The sequence below is a fragment of the Solanum lycopersicum genome, chromosome 3, assembly GCF_036512215.1.
Source record: "Solanum lycopersicum chromosome 3, SLM_r2.1".
In the NCBI taxonomy this organism is placed as follows: domain Eukaryota; kingdom Viridiplantae; phylum Streptophyta; class Magnoliopsida; order Solanales; family Solanaceae; genus Solanum; species Solanum lycopersicum.
In genome coordinates, this window is record NC_090802.1 from 62,407,851 (window position 1) to 62,427,750 (window position 19,900).

A 19,900-nucleotide genomic window follows, 5' to 3' on the forward strand; every position below is an offset into this window, starting at 1 on the left:
TATCGTCTCATGTCCTCTTCCCCTGGGCCTTAAAAAAAAGGAGATTTTATTGGCATAAAATTATCATATTTTATTTTAGAACAACTTTCACATATGACAAACACAATAATCATGTTGGTATGCTATAGTTATAGTTCATATAATTGTGTTCCATAGCAAATATACTATGCTATTTCGCTATAGATTTATACAAAAAAAGCTAGGCTATTTTGCTATACATGTATACAAAAGAAACAATTGTATGATTCACTGGCTTCCCTTCATTTCTCTGGCAGGTCATTTGTACAAATTGTTGTTAGCCTTTCGTTTGTATAAATCATTGGCAACTTTTCAATTCAATTTTATGTGTTTGTATATTTGTATAAGTTTTAAATTTGTATACAATTGAATCGAAATAAAACGTTGATATATTAAATATCACACTCTCTCTCTCTCGCTTTATTCAAATAGAAATTAAACATTGTATTTTGTACCATCTATTTTTGTATAAAGTGAGAAAAAGAGAAAGGCGAAAGAGAATTGTGCAGGAGAATATTTGTATTGTATATAATTATAAGTGTATAGGACGAAGATGTATATATTTGATATGTATATACAATTTCCTCTATACAAATAGAAACACATTTTATACATATATATATATATATATATATATATATATATATATATATATATATATATATATATATATATATAAAGCGAGAGAGACGAGAGAGAGTTTTGAGCGAGAGAGGGAGAGTATCGAGCGAGAATTTCACGGAGAGAGACGATTGTCAACAGTTTGCTACGGGGCACAATAAAATCAAATTGTGATTTTAACATTTAATTTAAAGTAATAATTTGATATTATGTATTATTTTTTTTCTTTATTTTATAACGTTCACGTTGAATAATTATTCTTACTTTTTTTTTTAAATATAAATATTTATTAATGTAAGAATTAATTAGTGTTAAATGACAAACTCTACTACTCCATAAACATATGCACATGCTCTTTAAGTATTAGGTATTGTTTCTTGTCATATTTCCCTTTTTTCACCACCCCCAACCCCATAATCCTTTCAAGGTGGATTAGGATATATGGGAGAAATCAAAAAGAAAATTTCTTATTTTTAACCTACCTATTTCCAATAACACCTGTCTTCTAGAAAGGAAGACCATTACCTTTAGCTCTTCTAATTAAAACTCATTTGAATAATGACTTATCTTTTTTATACATTAAAGTCATTATATCACATCATAAGTTAAAATTCTAAAGTACTCACACTTTCTGCATCTTTCATAATGATGAATATTTTTTTTCTAAAATGACCTTTTCGAACAAACGTGGACAAATAGTGTGGCCTTGCGCGTGAAAATAGTATTAGGGAATTTTGTTATTTGTATAGTCGTCGTGTTTAATTTGGTCCAACAAATTTATAAAGTTTTAAATTTGTTCAAAAGTCAAATAATTGACACTGTCCAAGTTTTCTCTGAGTGCTGCTTACGCTGCTTCTTGGAAGGAATAAGTCCTTGTTTAGTAAATATCACATATAATTTAATTATTATTAATTGGTTAAAAAAGTTATATACTACCAAAAAATAGACATATTATATAGATTTTCTCTCCCATTAATGATTTCTTCTCAGATGTTAGTTTAAGTTTTGAGTCAACATTAAGTCATCTTGTTCTCTTTTATGACTTATCATCAAAAATTGCACATATAACTGTTATTGATTAATAAATATATAAATAAAATAAAATTACATTGCATAAACACTATTAAAAATATTTTGTACCGTTTCATTTTTAATCGAATACGTTTAAATGATTAAAAATCTCAAATATCACAAAAAAGATATACATGTTCTTTTCTGGATATTTGGGGTATAGAATTGTTTCAAAATCATATTTGATATAAGAACATAAAATTTTAGAATCAGAATTTCAAAGTATTTGTATTCACAAAACTTTGAGAGTTTAAGGGGGTAAACTGGAAATATTAGCTTAGTTATTATAAAATGTAGTGTAAATACGAATAAAAATGAAATTTTTTTTAGGATAATTTTTTTTTAAAAAAAATATTTGACTTGTTGTTAAGACTTTCTTAAAGATTTATACACATAAATCATATTTTGTCTTGATTCGTACGAATAATTTTTTATTATTTTTCAATTTCATTATTTTGATTACTTACTTTGTGTTTTATCTTTTTGTTATTATATTTATTTTTCTAATTCTACTTTATGGTAAAGTCGAGTAATTTCTCGTATGCCGGCTTTTAAAGAATAGATATTGGGACTTCCATAAACGACGTCGTTATAGGCTTTAGCGGTCCCGCAACTCATGTCGATATAATCTAAAGAAAATACTTGTAAAACATTAGTTGATAATCGAAAGGGCCCAAACCGGAAGACTTCTTACAACTATTTCTTCTCTCAAGAAAAAAAAGGAAACTATTCATACAAATTCTCAGAAAACCAAAATCTATCAACAATTTGCATTTTCAGGTACGCCAATTTTTCATCATTCCTCTTTTTTTTTTTTTACCAGATTGTTGTTTTTCTTGTTACGGGTTCAAGATTTTTCGTTGCGGTTTGAGTTTTTGGGTTCTTGTTTCTCTTATGATCAAATTGATTATGCTTTGATCTTCAAAGCTGGTGATTTTCAAGCTTGGTCCTGTTTTAAAATTTTGTTGCCTAGTATATTTCGTGTTGGTAAGAGGAAAATGGAGATTCAGGAGTTGGAAGTGTTTCAAATGCATTTTGCTTTAGTTTCCAAATTGGGTATTTCTTGTCTTGTAAAAAGTCAACAAGGGTTTACGGTATCAGTTTATAGCAACAAGCATACACTTTGTGTTGGAAGAGTTCAACTTTACAAAAATGGAATAGCTTAAAATGTCAATTTTGACTTTCCTGTATTCGTAGCTCGTTAACAAATGCAGAGAAAAAGAAAAGAGAAAATCAAAGAAAAGATTAGTTGCTAATTTAGAGTTGATTGTACTTATATTTTTGTTGAATGGTTGGGTTTCTCCTAGTTCTTTTTGTGAAGTAAATATGGCATGTGGTTCTTCATACTAGTGGACAAAAGGCTAAAACCTTGTGAGGAGAGGATTGGAGGGAAGTCAATCGTAGGCATTTTATGAATTGGTTGTCTTGTATGATAGAAAAGGTCACAACCTTGCACTAGGATATATGAAGTTTTAACAAATTCCTTTCTTTTCTTGTTACTTAAGATGGCTGACCATGTTTGTTTATTTTAGGATACGTGGGTGAATTGCTAATGGGAGAACACTTGGCTCTGTGTGTTGATCGTCTTATCACACCTGAATCTTTGCCCTCTATGCAAGGGTCAGAGGATGCAGGATCCTCCGAGGGGGATTCTTGCTCTCACACAGTAGGTCAATCTGCCTGTGGCACTGCTAATAAAAAGGATGAAGAACCAGAAGATGGAGGTGAAGATGAGCCATTGCTTCAAACTGTGGAATGCCGAATTTGCCAGGAAGAAGATAGCCCGAAGAATTTGGAGATTCCATGTAGCTGCAATGGAAGCTTAAAGGTAGATTTGTGAAGTTTACTTTTCTCTCTCTTATTCAATTAGCTGCTAAATATTGCTTGTGCATTTGATAAATATGTATCCGTAATGCCATCTTTTTTCCCCCTAGTCTGAATGGTGCGACTATTGAAGTTTCTCTTCTCAAGAAGTTGACAGTTACATGATTTATCATTCATGGCTTTCATCTTAGTGAAGTGTTACATCCACTATTTTGATTTGTTTGTGTTGAAGGTGGTCTAGTTTACTGATTTTAGCTGCTAGAAAGCTGAAGAACGATTCTACTGATTATGTCTGTGGTGCAACTGCATGACAGAGGTCTTTTAACGTTTATGGACTTGTCTTTTGTTCTAATTATTCTCTCTTTTTTTTTCTTTTCTTGCGTCTTTGTTACAAAATCCAGTATGCTCATAGGAAATGCGTTCAGCGGTGGTGCAACGAGAAGGGTGATATAATATGCGAGATTTGCCATCAGGTACTTTCTCTATCTGTTGATACCTGTTTTCATTTTGAGTGATGATGCTTCATGATTTGCCTCGCCCCATGACTAAGGCACTTACATCCAAATGAGCTTGAAAAGAGCAATAGAAGGAGGGATAAAGAAATTGCATGGTTTTGCATAGGCACAGAGTTTATTTGATTTGGAGAGAGTGATAACTCACCTTATGCAGTAATTCATTAATGCATTTTTTCCGTTCAGAAATAGAAGTAATTGGGACTTTAAAATGTTAATGAATACATGCTAAAATAATTTCTAGTTAAGGCTCACTTATTTCGTAAAAGAAGTTACATGTTGACTTTGAGAACTCTATAACTTGCAGCCTTACCAACCTGGATATACTGCCCCTCCACCGCCTTCTCTCTCCGAAGATATTGCCATTGACATGAGGTTGGTTGAAATCATGAATATTGTCTTGTGCGTACCAAAATTTGATATATTTATTTAAGCATTTCCACAATCTATGGAAAGATATTCTGATTTTGGTGTTACTTTTCCAAGTATTTTTTTATCTGTATCTTTTCTATATTCCACTGCCCCCGATATCCCAAAAGAAGGAAAAAAAGAAAAGAGGAAATAGACCACGGAATGGATGATCTTACCATCTTCACACCTTTCTCTTTGACTTGATTATGTTTCTCTTCTTTATGAATGGCTCCGCTTATTTAGAGGCCTCCAAATAATCTATTTCTTTCTGAATTAGTTTGCAAGTGAACCTGTGTTTTCTTCATGAATGCAAGAATAGGTAATTGTGCTGTGCAACTCAAGAAATCATGAAGAAGCTCAACTGTACTTCATGCTTTCAGCAAAAAAAAAAAAAGGAGGAATTTAATCGTATGCTTGATAGTGGAGAGTCAAATCCTTATCCATGGTCTATGACCATGACCTCTCCATTACCAATATGTTCAATATCTAGTGATGATTCCAGTTCCCAGATCAGTTTGTTGTTCTTTGATATCAAGTATTGTATTTGATTATCGATGTTTTTTTAATCTCAAAAAAATAAATTGTAGTCATCTTTTTAGGTTTTGTGCAAATCTGAGTACATAGATGATCCTGAGGCAATCATAGATGTATTAGGCTCTTTTTAAGATGAGCAAGGTTTTTGTTTGCCTTCTCTTTTCGGTGATCTGATGTAGTCACTTCAATTTGGTTACCAGTACAATTTTGTGTTGATGCCTATATATACGCAGGGTATGTTACCATCTCAATAAAAAAAGGTGAAAATTCAGCAACATTGACATGAAATTATTTTTCTTGGCCAACAAGAACAGTATATGACAAACTAAACTGGCCATAAAGACTTTTTCTCCCCTCTTTTGGATGTACTTAAAACATGTTCAACTTATTATATTATGATGCGGTCAAGTTTTAAGTTTTAACAATATACATAGAGGCCCTTGCTGCCAAAATTTTGATTTATAATCTGACGTAACCTATTCTTTGGTGCCAGCTTAGCTGTTAACGTCTTCATTGAAAACAATCCAACATGATCAGCATGTCATCTCACAATCTTAATCTTGAAAATTTTCTTTCTGTCTTCTCCTCTCTGTCACTGATGTATTCGTGCACATGGTTGCCTTGCAGTGGGGGCTGGACGGTAGCTGGTACTCAGCTCGACTTACATGATCCTCGGCTTCTTGCAATGGCGGCTGCAGAACGCCATCTCTTGGAGGCTGACTATGATGAATATGCTGATTCAAGTGCTAGTGGAGCTGCATTTTGCCGTTCTGCTGCTTTAATTGTAAGCAACTGCTATTCCTCAATGTTGCTAAAATCATTTTGCTAAATGCAGGCTAGTGGTAATGTGAGGTATGCATTAGTAATTTTTTATTATGGAAGATACTGATTACCGCACCAGCAGATTCAACATTCTTTCTGCTTGGGTGGAGGTGGGGTTTAGCCTTACCGTACAGTCCATGAATTTTCATTTTTAAGTAGTGACCCAGTGGTGACTAGAGAAGAAACTTGGGAGTTCATATTTTATTGAGAGAAGTTGTGATACAATTTTTTTGGGCACAACTATCTTTGATTTATGACACTTCCTCCCTTCTTTTAAAATGAGAGTCTTCCTTTCTTAGGAGTGCTCAAAATGTAAATCATATCAGCCACACAAACAAACTCATCCTACCTTATACTATGTATATTTTCGTGCTTATGCTACAATATTTTTCCCTGCAAGTTCTTGAAACTGTATCACTAGTAATAGAGAGGCTTTTCAAGGTCATGTTTTTTTTAAAAAAAAGAGAAGGTAGGGTCTCACACTACAGTTCGTGCTTTTATTCTCCTCTTATGTGTTTATATTCCCTTCCTTGTTTGTATTGCCTTTTTGTCCTTTCTGGCTGGTTGATTGGATCATAAATGACCTCCACTTTATAGGCTAAATTTGTTAAAAGTTTCCCCAGTAGCAATAATAGAGAAACTGGGGGGAAATATTCCTTTTAATATTTACCTTTTCTTTTTTTGCCCATGCGATCTATTTATGTTATAGTTTGACCTTATCTCTGTTTCTAGATAAACAAAGAATAATGCACTGTGTTCCTGCAGTTAATGGCCCTTTTATTATTGAGGCATGCTGTGACCATCGGAAATGGTGATGGGGATGATGATGACGTTTCTGCTTTTTTCTCGGTGAGTGAGTCATATAGTGAAATCATCTTTCAGTTTGTTGCTTGATATGATGAGAATATGATACATGAGATCGTGTGGGATCACTGATCTGGTTGATTCCTTGACACAGCTTTTCTTACTCCGTGCTGCTGGTTTTCTTCTACCTTGCTACATCATGGCTTGGGCTATAAGTATCATGCAGCGTCGAAGGCAAAGACAGGTTAGAGCCTTGTATAGATTTCAATTGTTTTTCATAATAATGTGAATTTGATGATAATTTTGCATTTTTACAAAAATGGAAAAATTAAAATCCTTGTGGTGCAGGTCAGATAATTTTTTGCTTACTCATAATGGTTGATTAATGCTGCATCAGTGCACATGTATATATAATAAGTTGAGTGAATAAGATCATTGCTCTAGTTTATGGGAACTTAGTGTACTCTCTTTCAGAAACATTCAAGACCTTCAATCTTAGTCATAGCTAATACATCAATACAGGGTGTTCTCGCTTAACATAGAGGAGTCATGTCATGTTCACCCTGCATGAATGAAATACCTCATGCAAAGATATTTGTTTTAAGACTCCTGGCTAAAACATCTGGTCACTAAAGAATTCCTCTTGTATGGGATGAAATCATGAAATACCTCATTTGTTCTTTGTGCTTTTTCCAATAAATTTGTTCTCGCTGCTACACTAACCAACTTCCAAACAATTCCAAGTTTATTTGATCGTCTTATCTCTATTTTCCTGGTCTATCCTTTACATCCCACCTTTTGCTTTCATGTTGATTATGATGCTAGTCACAATATATAATTGGTTTATATGTCCAGTGTGATTGTGCCCACCACTGTCACTTCCAGTTGTGAGATTTTACTTTCTGCTGACAGATGTCAGCACTTTGTACACACATTAAGTAGATTTGAATTATGTAACATGTTGCAATGTGATTTTATCTTGATAACCAAGTAGAATATTTCAGGGCATGTTGAACTCTTAAAATTATCACTACTTGCTCTAGCTGTGGGAATTAATGGCGTGATAATTTTGCTTGCCCATATTAATTTAAACTTTTATAAACAAGTGAAGAAAGAAAAAAAGAACCAACTACTATAGCTTTTTCATTCCCATTTTATACCAAATTCGGACTATTTGGGAAATCAAACAGCTATTTCTTTGACTGTTTTTTCAAACATATTTAAAAAATTTCTATATATTGTGGTCTATTACTTTTTATGTAGTCTCTAGGTATACATAAGAAATTAAAAGAAATTAATCCTTGTCTGAAACCAAGCCGACAACTATGTACTTCAATCCTACTACTTTGAACTCCATCATTCAGTTTGGCATGCACCGAAAGTTGTTTTTTCATGCATCAAAACAGATTAGATAAATTCATTCTACACATGGAGTTTACTCATTCGTTTTTTAAAATATATAATTTATGTTGATTATTATTTTTTGGATGTTTATTGTTCTTCCTTTTCTTGAACACAGGAGGCTGCAGCACTAGCGGCAGCAGAGGTTGCTTTCATGCTGCAAGCAGGGCAACATAGGGGCTTGCATGTAACAATAGCACCAGGACCTGCACAGGCAGCAGAACCTTCAGCAGCACCAGCAAACCCAACTACCCATGTTGCAACACCAACTGGCCAGGTCACAACTCCTCCTCCGGAGCTAGTATAAATGGCTTTGCTCAGCTGGCATGTTAAACGCTGTTGCTGATGATGACATTGTACTTTGTAAGTTGCAAAAGCTAAGAGAACAGAGGTTCTTTTTTTACTGTCGATGTATTAGTCGTATCTTAGCCCTGCCAAATACAGAGGCTGAAATTGTTCCCTTTTGTACAATATTTACATTAATGCTTGAACATGTAAAACATGTAAAAAACCATAGCAGCTAACTTATCTGCTTTGAAATTGGAGATTATGTTCACATCATCATGTACATTGTTTATTCTTATCGATACAGTCAACTGTTACATCCCACTTCTTAGTATTTACATTGCTTGCTATATTCTAAAATGTTTGGGCACTTTGCTGGTCTCTCTAATTTGAGATTGATCTCCGTTTGTCTATATACCTGCTGGATAATGTCTATAAATTTTGGTGTTGTATAACTCAGCTACCCTCACAAGGCATGGGTGAGTCTTTTTACACGCCGCCCTCTCCAGACCCCAATTGATTTTTGTATATCTTAGTTTTTACAGCTACTTGTTTCTACGCTGATGGAACCAGCTTAAGATTGTTCTTTTGATCACATTTATGTTATGAAATAATTTTCTTGTTTTCTGAAGTTGGAGAGAAAACCTTGTTAATATGCCAGGAACAAATTGTTTCATGGATTAAGACAACACATACCAACGGGCAAGATGAAGAGGAACAAATTCTGAATCTGAGAATAAGAAAAAGGAAAAAGAGAAAGTGAAAAAACAAAGAAGAGAAGAAGATGGTCCACATGGGTAAGCAAGAAAAATAAAGAAGGAAAGAGTAATATGCTTGACAAGGTCCAAGAATTTCGAATGGGAGGGAAATTTGCACAATCTAAATTAAAGATGAGAGCAAAGAAAAGCATAAAGGGAAACTCATTAAGCACAAGGAACCAAGACTGCCATTTTTATTTTTTGGTTTTTTAGATTGGAATTGTAGAATCTAAAGTAGAATTTGGCATAAAGCAACTCCTTGGATTTATATTTTTCCAAGAGGCTTCTATTCTTCACATTCTCCAATACACTATACTTTATCTGGCTTTCTTGCAACTGTCGCAATCTCAGCTTTGGCCCTCCTCATTGAATTAAACTTCTAACTTAATGAGGGCAGTTGCATTGAAGTAAAAAAAGTTTTAGTGATCATACACGAAATTAGTCATTTATTCTCGTAACAGATGTGATATAAAACAAAGCCAGCATTAATTATCTGATGTTAAAAGGGTTAGAGGTTAAAGAATAGATGATGCAGCTGAGTTGGAATAAAGTTCGAAGTCTGGTCATTATTTGGTCCAAAAGGGCAAAGAATGAAAGGGATGTAGGGAACAAATGTATAGATTCTTGGCCCAAAGATTGGTGTTCCAACTTCACTTTTATTCAAACCTGTCAGTGTCTTGTACAACAGCCTTATATTGCTTGCAGTATTTGGCAGGCTTATGATTGAAGTGAATCTTAAACTTCTATAGATGGTTTGTCTTGGGACCCTCCCCTGCTTTACTGTTAACTTTATTCTTGCAAATCCCATAAAAGATGAAACATAAGTTTATATGTACAGGCACTTGGTGTTGGATATGCAGAGTGTAGCCACAGACAAATCTCTCATTTTCTCATCATAGTCTTGGCCAAGAAAACACTTTTGCTCCTTCTGTTGGACACCAAGTTCAGAAAAATGTTGTGTCCTTACCGTAGGGTGATGGTCTTAATTCTTTGTATCGGGTTCTTATCAACTCAGCCAGAGAGAGTTTCTGCTCTGACAAGTATAGATCTTGCTCTCAGATGGGGAGAAGACAACTTATTTCATCTGAGAAGTTCTCGCATTCTAAAGGCTGCTGTCGTGCAAGACCTGCAAACACAGCTCAGTATAGCACCTTCACCTTCGATGACCTTTGATCCAAATCAATCAAACAAAAGAAGAGTGAAAAGAGGATCAGATCCAATCCATAATAAATGTTGACAGCGAGTCCAAATCAAGTGTGCAGGGATGACAGTTTCAAGATTCATGAAGACAGGGAAACACAGCTGCTTTCTTTTGCACTTCTCTAAGAGAAACTTGAGGATGGTGGGAAATTCTGCGTCCTCAAACGCTTTTATTAGGTTTGTGACACTGATCACTATCATTTGTTTGATAGCAGTCTTTACTAAAAGCAGCAACTTCATGTGTTATGTAAAGCTAGAACCACAGAAAGAGACAATAGGATTTTAATGCTCGTTTTCATACACAAAAGATTTGTTTTGATATTTTCTGACCATATAGATAGCATGTTATCTTTGAACACCGGTACTTGTTGCATGTACGATGAAATGAAAATTTTCTCGCTGTTGACTGCAATCTTCCCTCTCAATAGTTTTCTTTTACTGTACATGTTAGATGAACGGAGTATCATGCTTTGTCATTTGTGTTATACAATTCCACTAATGAAAGTGATAAATCCTGGTGGTTAAAAAGAAGCCTAGTAATAAGGCAGGAGAGTGGTGTACACTTGCAATCTCAAATGAAAAGAATTTACAAATTGTTTTGAAAATTGGTTACAGCAAAAACATTTTCATACCGTAAGATGGAGAAACCAGCTCAATCTGGCATCTGATATCCTAGAAGTACAGGATGATTGATTCAAATTTCACATAAATAATCACAAAATCTGGTCTTTGAGGAAAAGCTGTGACCTGTGGTATCTGTTGTTACGGTTATCCTTCAGTTGTATATGTGACACCTTCCTTGAAACTGCCTGCCAAATCATATCCACTGCATCATTAGTTTGGGATGGATATTGATATTCAAAATGTTTGCTGACAACCTTTAGCCTTTCCCACATTTTGGTCCACTGATTTTCCTTCATTCCTCTAAGTAAGTTCAGAAGGTACCCCTTCTTTACAGCATCAGATGAATGGACAAACACACAAAACTCCGAGTAATCAAGAACATCTTCGAATGGAAGCTCAATATCATCGCTAATTATAACCGGAACACAGTGCCTAGCAATGGCATCAAAGAGACGATTTGAAGATGGAGTGTCTCCAGCAATATTCAGGCAGAATTTGGACGAGGACATTCCTTTTCCAGCATCCCTAACACCATGCGCTTGGATACTTCCAAATGTGAAGTGTACATCTTTTTCATCTTTGAGAAGGTAGTATAATTCCAGACGAATCTCTCCACCCTGGTATTAAATGAGCAACAAAGAGATCTATCACTTCAATCAATTAATACTCTTTTATAGCTTCAAACGAAATGAACAGGGAATTTTCAGTTTTTTAGTTAATATTTTTACAATCAACAGTAGCCATTAGATCATCCTAGCCATCGTACACTTCGTTAGCTTCAGTTTTCCATTTCTTTTTAGTACATAGTAACAATACCAACCGTACTCAACCTGGGATTCCTCTATTACATTTCTCTTTGGATATCTTAGAAGGAAATGGGATCTATTATGTTCTTTTGATACCTAAATGAAGAACTTATGAATGCTGGATAAGGTTCACAGTTCCACTAGATAAATCACACTTGAAGAAAATGATGGAGGGACTCGAAAAAATAGTTTCACTTCTACTTCAGAATGTGCACGTAGTATATTCCAATTTTGCAGTTCAGAGAAAAATGAATATATTGAGGTGGCAGGACAGAGAATGTAATAGTGCATGCCATAGGTTAAAAGACTTGCTCAGCATACAAAGGGTTTTCCCTTCAAGTCGATTAACTAGCACGGGGAACAAAAACATGATATTAGATCTAGTCCACCCATAAGGGGAGCTAATTGTTTATCAACCCATTAGTTAATCCTCCACTTTAACCCAGAAACAATTGCCCAATACACCATTACGTGTGTTGGAAAAATATGGCTACGCTTTGTAAGTTCTCTAGCTCTTCTGAGAGGGTAAATAACCTGTGGAAACAAAGGGGCTCTTCCATTTTGTGATAATTCTTAGTGACCAGTACTTCATATCAGTTGAAAGAAATTCACTCCCACAAGGAGTAACACAAAAGTCTCCTAAACTGGTGTTTACAGTGATTCCTTTAAGTACAAAACAGTCACAAAATATGCTACGGTCTGAAAAGAAAAGGCTGAGGCTCAAAATATACTTGTGAGCAAACATTGTTTGAAATTACTTGTGATAACAAACAGCAACTACACTTCAATTCCAAGTTAGTTGAATTCAGTTATATAAATCCTCACTTCTTCCATTTGGACCCATTTCATTACAAAGACTTGAGAAAACTTCATCTAGCTCTCATGTTCAAGCTTCACTGCCACTAACTACTTGGGGCCTCACAACCTAGTGCAGGTTAATTTATAGTTAGATTAAAACACAACTTTAATGTCATGGGAAATAGCAATATAAGTAAACACTTAGCTAACTCATCAATTGCAGGTAAAAGCAGTTGTGAAACTTACATCTTTTCTAAAGATTGCCCCTTGGAAGTAAACTAATGTATCTCTTTGTCTGAATGAGGGCGAGCTGTCAGCACCTATTGTCTGGACCATATGTTTGTAAGGAGCAATCACATCCTTTTCAATGTTTGCTATTTCGGCTCCATACCTTCCAAAATCTGCAAGTACAAACATAGCAGAACCAAGCTTCTCTCTTGCATCCAACATACTATTAGGGTGGTGAGCCATGATCAGATGATCCTTTCCGCCCCTTTGCTTCCACTCGTCTCTACCTTTTAAAAATTCCACCAGTTTATCCTGCAGCAATCTATTGAGACTGATTTTCTTCTTCCCTTGAACCTTAGAATGCCTGTTGTAACTCAACGACGAAAAGAAGGGCACAAAGATTACATCTGCTTCACTCAAATTTGGCACTCTGACAGCAGTGCAAGGTCTATTAATAGTTGGGGTGTTTGAGGATAGAAGGTCAAGAGTAAGCCAATATTCAATGCTGTGCTGCAAATTTAAGCCCCCAGGGTATGAGGGTATTTGGCTCAGGTTACTAACACTAGGCCATGTTTCATCCTTACTTCCTTTCCAACCTAATAGCCCAAAGTGAAATGCAGGAGGTAAGTCATACATATACACTCTAAGAAGAGCTTGTTCTGGACCACAAGATCTCCCAATTCCTAATCCACTGGAATCGTTGCTGAAACTGGAAGTTTCAGAAGCCAAATCCTGGGTTTTCAGTATATGTTCATGTGAAGTTTCAGCAGGCAAGAAAGCATCTTTAGATTCCCCACTACTCGAGGTCAAGTAAACTGAAGTATCATTAACAAGAACTAAACTAAAAACTGATTTGGGCATAAAAGAATTGTCCGCAAATTGAAAAAGGGATAGTGAAGAAACTATCAAAAGGAAAACAGAAATGACTATCAGACAGAACAGAAATCTTGAAGGTAGCATGCTTTTATCAGGTATCGAACACATTGTGGAGACTAATTAATCCACAAACCCAGAATAATCCCTTCTCAAGAACTTTCAGATACTTCCAAGGTAGTGCATAACTTGGTAAAACCGCGAATTTCAGCCCCAATTTAGCTATTCAATTCATTGAAGTTTGATTCTTTCACTACAAATTCCTACCTACTCTTACACTACAGAGGAAACAAATACTCCTATTTACCTGCAAATATCAAAGACAAAATAGAACAGAAGCAGCTGAGAATTCCAGAAAAAAGTAAGGCACATATAAACACAACTATGTCAGCTGAAGAAACAGAATCCAATCTTCATCATGAAGAACACAAAAACAGACTGGAGTATTCAAAATCCAATTTTTCTCATTTTATGGTCACCAAAAACACCAAGGCAATAAGAAAAACAAAACCCAAAATAGATTGCAGTACCCAAAATCTTATCTTTTTTCATACTTTGGGTCATCAAGAACACAAAAGCAAAAAGAAAACAAAAAATAGACAGTAGAATTCAAAATCCAATCTTTTTCATATTTGAGCAATCAAAAGATTAATTAAAGTTGAAAAAGGTGGAAAAAAAGAACAAAGAGTGCTAAAAGTAGAAAGATGAGAATATATACCTGATAAAAGCTCTGAATTAGTGTTTAGATATGTAACATGCTGGTCCTGATGAAACCTAATTCCATAATAATAGTATAACAGTTACTGGACTTGGCTATATTTTAGCATAGGAGTATTTCCTAAGTTTCCTTAATTCCATCACATTAAATTTAATAGTTTTTCTCTTTAGTCAATGCCCATAGATGAAACCTCTACAAATCTGCATATCACTAAACTTTAGCTGGTGGAGAAGACAGTCGGTGGAGAACTTTTCTACGGTCCAATAGGGCAAATATTTATATTGTTCCATATAAACCAATAAAACATAACACAAGATTTCGAATAAAGTATTTCTTTTTGTATATTTAAATTGCAAAAGGACAAGAAATTTAATTTTTTTCGAAAGAAATAAACATGATTTTTTTTGTTTTTTCTTGTTAATCGCACTGTGTCAAAAATTAATAGTTCTTTGGGTGTACGTACTATTTTGCGTTACTTTGCTTTTGTTTGGCCACATAATTCTACGAGATTTGAGAAGATCAATATTAAGATAAAATCGTATTTAAATTTGTTAATAAATTTTATTTAAATAGTAAAATATCTAAATATATAATAAAATATTTTTATCCAACATTTTCTATCTATAATAGATTTTGCGGTCCTGATTTTAACAGAAGAATCGATCAAAGAGTTCTCATATCGGGCAACGCATAAATATTCTGCCCAAAAGAGTGAAGGTAACACTTTTAACAGAGTTAAAAAAGTCATTCAACTATGTAGGAGTAATTTTTTATTTAAAATCGGGGGTGTCTGGGCGGGGGCAGGACATTAGGCGATCGAACTTCGTAAAAAAGGTGAAATATTCAACTAACTAATTTACTAAGATTATCCCATAATACAACTAACGACCTGTTGATTCAGACAAACTAATACCAGTAGTAGAAGTATCAGGAACAAGAAGACAAACAAAACAACAATATAAATTAAACTTGAGGCGACAAATTAGAGTAGCAATTTGGTAGAAGAATTAAGGGCATTTGTTTAAAAGCTAGCTATTTATAAACTATGGATCAATACATGTTTGTTGTACTCATGCTTATTAACATAATATAGGAATCCAAGAGCAGCCTAACCTCCAAAAGAAAGAGAAAAAACAGAAAACCCAAAAAAGTTAAGATTTTTCCAATTGACTAACTATCTTTTGGTTATATACTCATATTATAAGAATCATTACAATTTAGTACCTAACTTCTCCTCCTCCTCTTACTTTGATGAACATCATCTGATTGACTTGATCTGAAAGCACGCTTGTCTTGCTGCAAGATAAGCCTTGGCATGTTCTTCAAATAGTCTCTTAGATTTTCAGTTATCCCACCTAAACCAATGGATGTGAAGAAGTTGATAGCAAACCTCGTATTTTTGAGACTATCCTTTGGAAATATCGACTCGAATGCCTCTTGCATAGAGGGTTCACTAAGACGATCATTCAGTTTATTGATGCCAAGGTGCTCTGACAACTCCTGGAATAAGATTTTGATGAATATACGCGAAGAAGATGTTGTATCCTCTTCTGTCAATCTTAAATAAGCCAAAACATGCCAAGGCAATGCATCAGTACCTAGTAAATGAGCAAAAAACTTGGCCACATTACGCAGTTTATTAGTTTCAAGTCGATGGATCCTTGAGTATTGCTGCACGAATGATTTGTCAAAATTCTTCTGATAAACTTTGTTGATCATACATAACCGCTGCCCCAAAAGTGCATAGTAATGCAGAAAAGTCTTCTCCTGACTACAACATTCTAATAACATTATGCATAACTCCATCTCCTGACCAGGCTCTAGTCTGATTTTCATCAGCTTATGCCCTGCTTCTTCAAAATCAGCACTTGACATAATAGTTAAGTAAATCATCCTCCGAAGATTGATCAAGTTTGTCTCTGTCTCATCCTCAATTTTCCTCTCGTGCTCGCCCTCGCCCTCATCCTCATTCTCAGATTCTTCGTCTTGATCACCACCACCACCACCTAGAATCCTCTTGTGTAATTCTACATACTTATTTTCATTCTGGAACAAATTAAGCTCCGGCTTGAAAACATCTAATTCCATTTGCGGGTCTATCATGTCACCAAGAGAGATTTCATGTGTTATTTGATCTTCCTCCTCAACAAGGTCAAGTTCCAGAGGAACAGCTGGCGCAAAGTTATGTTTTCGCAATGCAAAAAGGTCTTCAATTAAGAACTGAACCCTTTCATCTACTTCCCCTTCATGAAGTATTCCTCGAAATCGCTCAAAAACACCGTGCAACCCTAAGGGACACAGATCCTGAAGCATCGAGCCACATTCCTTAACGAAATCAACAGCAACATCAACACTATCATCGGTAGGTTTATCGAGTAAAAGTGTAACTAATTCCAAAGCTATAAGTTCATCAACAACTTGCTGATTAACAAGATGAGCAATAAACTTTACAGTTGCTAACATCTGAGGTTTATTATTGTTTTTATAAGCTCTTTGCAATTGCAGAATCATCCTCTTACACAAAAGTTCACCAATTTGTGGGAATTTCGTGTTAATAACAGCGACCAATGCTGCGAAAACATCGGTGAAAATAGGAGAATTCAATTGTGATTTCATAATCGATCTGCAAAACAAGCCCCTACCACGGATTAAATTCTCCCCAAATAATTCGGGAATGATGTATTTTATGTTGGCTTTATTGATTTTGTTGAGCACTCCATTGATGCTCTTTTTTAGAGCAATCCAATTCTTCTTTTGGTACTCTACCGTTTCTTCCATTGCACAAAAAGAAGAGAGATTTGCAAAATAAAATTTGTATCAAAAAGTGAGAGCATTTTATAATGGTTTGAGCGTTATAATTTCTAATTTGAATAGGTTTAGGAAATCCTTTTCCTATTTTGTACGGGATTAGAAAAAAAAAAGTGTCAATTTTTTCCTTTTTTGGCAACATACCATAAAATTATAATTAAAGATCATTTTCTTTTTTTTCAATATACTATAAAATTAATTTGATATAATTTTAATTAGGACTACAAAGTTTTTATTAATCAATTTTATTTTTTTAACTCCATATTAAATTAAATATCTTTTAAAAATAAAAGGATTGGGAGTATGTTTTATGAAGTGTTGGTTGTGTCTGTTATCTTCAGAATATTTATATCTTTTAATTTTCAATCTTTAAAACAACGTGATCATGATCTCACTTTTGGGTTTGAACAATCCACTGAGTAATTGTAAAAGAAAATTGACATTTATTCTTCAATTTATTAAGCACTAGCTTCTTTCATCAATAATTATGTCAAATGAAATGAGTAATTCATTTTACACTAACGATCGTCTTTTTGATCAAATTCTTTTTTACCAATATATACTATGTATAGTATCAATGAGTTTGAGATCTTGAATATTTGCTCTGCCGGTACCCATTGAACTTGGCGGTTTCCCATTAAAGAAGAAGTCTGATGATGCTTTTGTAATTATTAGGGAAGTTAAAAGATGACAATAAACCAAATGACGAATCTGAAAAAGATTTTGTTATATTAGAAGAAAAGAGTAAGATAACAATAGACCAACAGAAGAATTGGTCAAATAGCTCTCATATCGGGCAGTACAAAAGTATTCTGCCCAAAGGAGCAAATACATACAGAAAAGTGAAAAAAAGGTCATACAACTAATGACCTCTTAATTCAGACAAAATAATAATAATAGGATCAAGAAGAGCAACAAACAACAACTTTGTGGGTGATAAATTAGAGTGGCAATGTGGTAAAATAATTAAGGGCATTTTGGTCCTCCTTCTTTGGTCTTCCAGTTGTTGTAGCAAGGGCAAACGCCTTTGTTTCCATAGAAACCTGGAGGAACACATAGGCATGTCTTGCAGCACTTCTGGCAAAAGAACATGCATGGCTTGTGGTACTGTGTCTTGCTACATCTTCTTGTACATTGTGGCAGGCATTCTGTTGTGAAACAATTGGCTTTTTAAATTTGACCGGTCAAATATAGCGAAGCAAAGAAGAGGTGGTGGTTCTTGAAATTAGTTAAATTTGACAAAAACGGAGCTATTTCGAGCCTATTGTGGGGCAAAGCTTTAGCAGTTAGGGTAGGTTGCAGCTATAACAAGGTTTGGTAACTATGTAAATAACGATAACTTGGGAAAATTACTTTAGTGAAAAAGATAATAACAGAGTATTAATTTAAGATAAAAATGTAAATAAAGATGATTGATAAAATTAATGTTGTATTAAGAAATATTAGAAAAAACATGATAAATAAATTTAAATGGACCAGGTATGAGAAATCAACAGTTCTCTACTTGTCCTTACTAGTACATAGAATATTTAATTGTTAAATACTCGAACATTCACCCAATAATCACTTAATTAATAACCGTAGTTTAGCATTTGTTAACTGTATTTAGGAGTTGGCTGAATTTTTTATTCTGAGAACAAATTTGTAAATATTCCACCCAGACAAAGATTCCTGACACTAATCATCTCAATATTTTAATAATCTTAGGCTTAAATTGAGCTCTTTATTTATTTAGTTAAATAAATGTAAAGATAAAGATAGGAAAAAACTTACGTGTTGGCTTCAAGCTCCCTGGACCATACCTTGACTGAAATAATAAGGAAATTTGTTAGAATAAAAGAAACAGAGTTACATGAAAATTGAATCTCCGTAGCTCAGTTGATTGATTATTTTAACAAGTGAGGGTTTCGATTCTCCACATTATAATTTTTTTTCCATTTTCCGAAATAATTGAGAAAAATAAAACTTACACGATCAAGGTGGTACTGGGCATCAGCAGCTAGAGCAGTGGTTGCAACCATGGAAATGGCAATAAGAGCCAAAAGGAAAAACGAAACAAGCTTGGCCATTGCTGATTTTTGCTTGACAGAAAGCAAAAGAAAAGAGTAGAAAGAGAGGTGAGTGATTGATGAGAAGTGTTGAGGAGTTTGGACTATAAATAGACCCCCTTTGGGATCAATTTATTATTTAAGTAAAAGATTTGATCTGAATTTAGAGTAGTCTTCCTATTATGCCCCTTAATGGGGACATTTCTCACTTTATGTCAATGTGTTCTGTTTTTGTTTACTATATGGACTTTTAACTCTTTTCTTCAGCTTCTAACCCCACTTGTGGGTCAATAACTGTCATATACAGAGTAATCGATGGTAAGTAGTTTTTTATTTTTAATAAAAGGTTTCGATTTGAGTTTTCTAGGTATACGACCGTTTTTACTAGTTGGCACTTTAACTTGGAAAGTAAAATTTTTCGATATGAAATTTGTATCTAATTGAAGTTTGAATACTGGGGTGGAAAAAAAAACTGTCTTATGCCCTGCTTTACTAATATGTGACTTGCAATTGTAAGATTGTATCCCTTCAACAAGTCAATATTTTCTTATAACGATAGTGTTTACGTCAATTTAAGCGCATATAAACTATCATGTACGGCATAAGCCATCATGTACCTCAGGAAGCGCAAGTTATTATGTGTTTGTTTTATCCATTATCGCCGTAAATATACCGACTTCTGCATTTTGGTTTCATACACAAACTGTTTTTTTTTTAAAAAAAAAAAATATTTAAT

At 34.3% G+C, this 19,900-nt stretch overlaps 4 protein-coding genes across 4 annotated transcripts; 1 reads left to right on the forward strand and 3 right to left on the reverse strand.

Annotated features, from left to right (window-relative positions):
* Positions 1 to 2,201: 2,201 nt before the first annotated feature.
* LOC101260808 (uncharacterized) lies at positions 2,202 to 8,579 on the forward strand. Its single transcript, XM_004235940.5, has 8 exons — positions 2,202 to 2,490; positions 3,243 to 3,538; positions 3,936 to 4,007; positions 4,354 to 4,421; positions 5,619 to 5,775; positions 6,579 to 6,662; positions 6,772 to 6,861; positions 8,137 to 8,579. Exons 2-8 carry the CDS (start codon positions 3,263 to 3,265, stop codon positions 8,323 to 8,325), a joined length of 936 nt encoding a protein of 311 aa, XP_004235988.1. The 5' UTR covers positions 2,202 to 2,490; positions 3,243 to 3,262; the 3' UTR covers positions 8,326 to 8,579.
* Positions 8,580 to 10,782: 2,203 nt separating this feature from the next.
* Positions 10,783 to 14,628, reverse strand: LOC101260033 (probable arabinosyltransferase ARAD1). The gene is made up of 3 exons (XM_004235937.5): positions 14,309 to 14,628; positions 12,736 to 13,897; positions 10,783 to 11,502 (listed from the first exon to the last, which is right to left on the reverse strand). The coding sequence occupies exons 2-3, from the start codon at positions 13,699 to 13,701 to the stop codon at positions 10,975 to 10,977; spliced, it is 1,494 nt and encodes a 497-aa protein (XP_004235985.1). The 5' UTR covers positions 13,702 to 13,897; positions 14,309 to 14,628; the 3' UTR covers positions 10,783 to 10,974.
* A 656-nt stretch (positions 14,629 to 15,284) lies between these two features.
* LOC101259626 (uncharacterized) lies at positions 15,285 to 17,671 on the reverse strand. The gene has a single exon (XM_069295589.1). The coding sequence runs from the start codon at positions 17,084 to 17,086 to the stop codon at positions 15,533 to 15,535; it is 1,554 nt and encodes a 517-aa protein (XP_069151690.1). The 5' UTR covers positions 17,087 to 17,671; the 3' UTR covers positions 15,285 to 15,532.
* Positions 17,672 to 17,824: 153 nt separating this feature from the next.
* On the reverse strand, positions 17,825 to 19,270 carry LOC101251077 (gibberellin-regulated protein 6). Its single transcript, XM_004235992.5, has 3 exons — positions 19,087 to 19,270; positions 18,890 to 18,923; positions 17,825 to 18,264 (listed from the first exon to the last, which is right to left on the reverse strand). The coding sequence occupies exons 1-3, from the start codon at positions 19,183 to 19,185 to the stop codon at positions 18,083 to 18,085; spliced, it is 315 nt and encodes a 104-aa protein (XP_004236040.1). The 5' UTR covers positions 19,186 to 19,270; the 3' UTR covers positions 17,825 to 18,082.
* Positions 19,271 to 19,900: the final 630 nt, after the last annotated feature.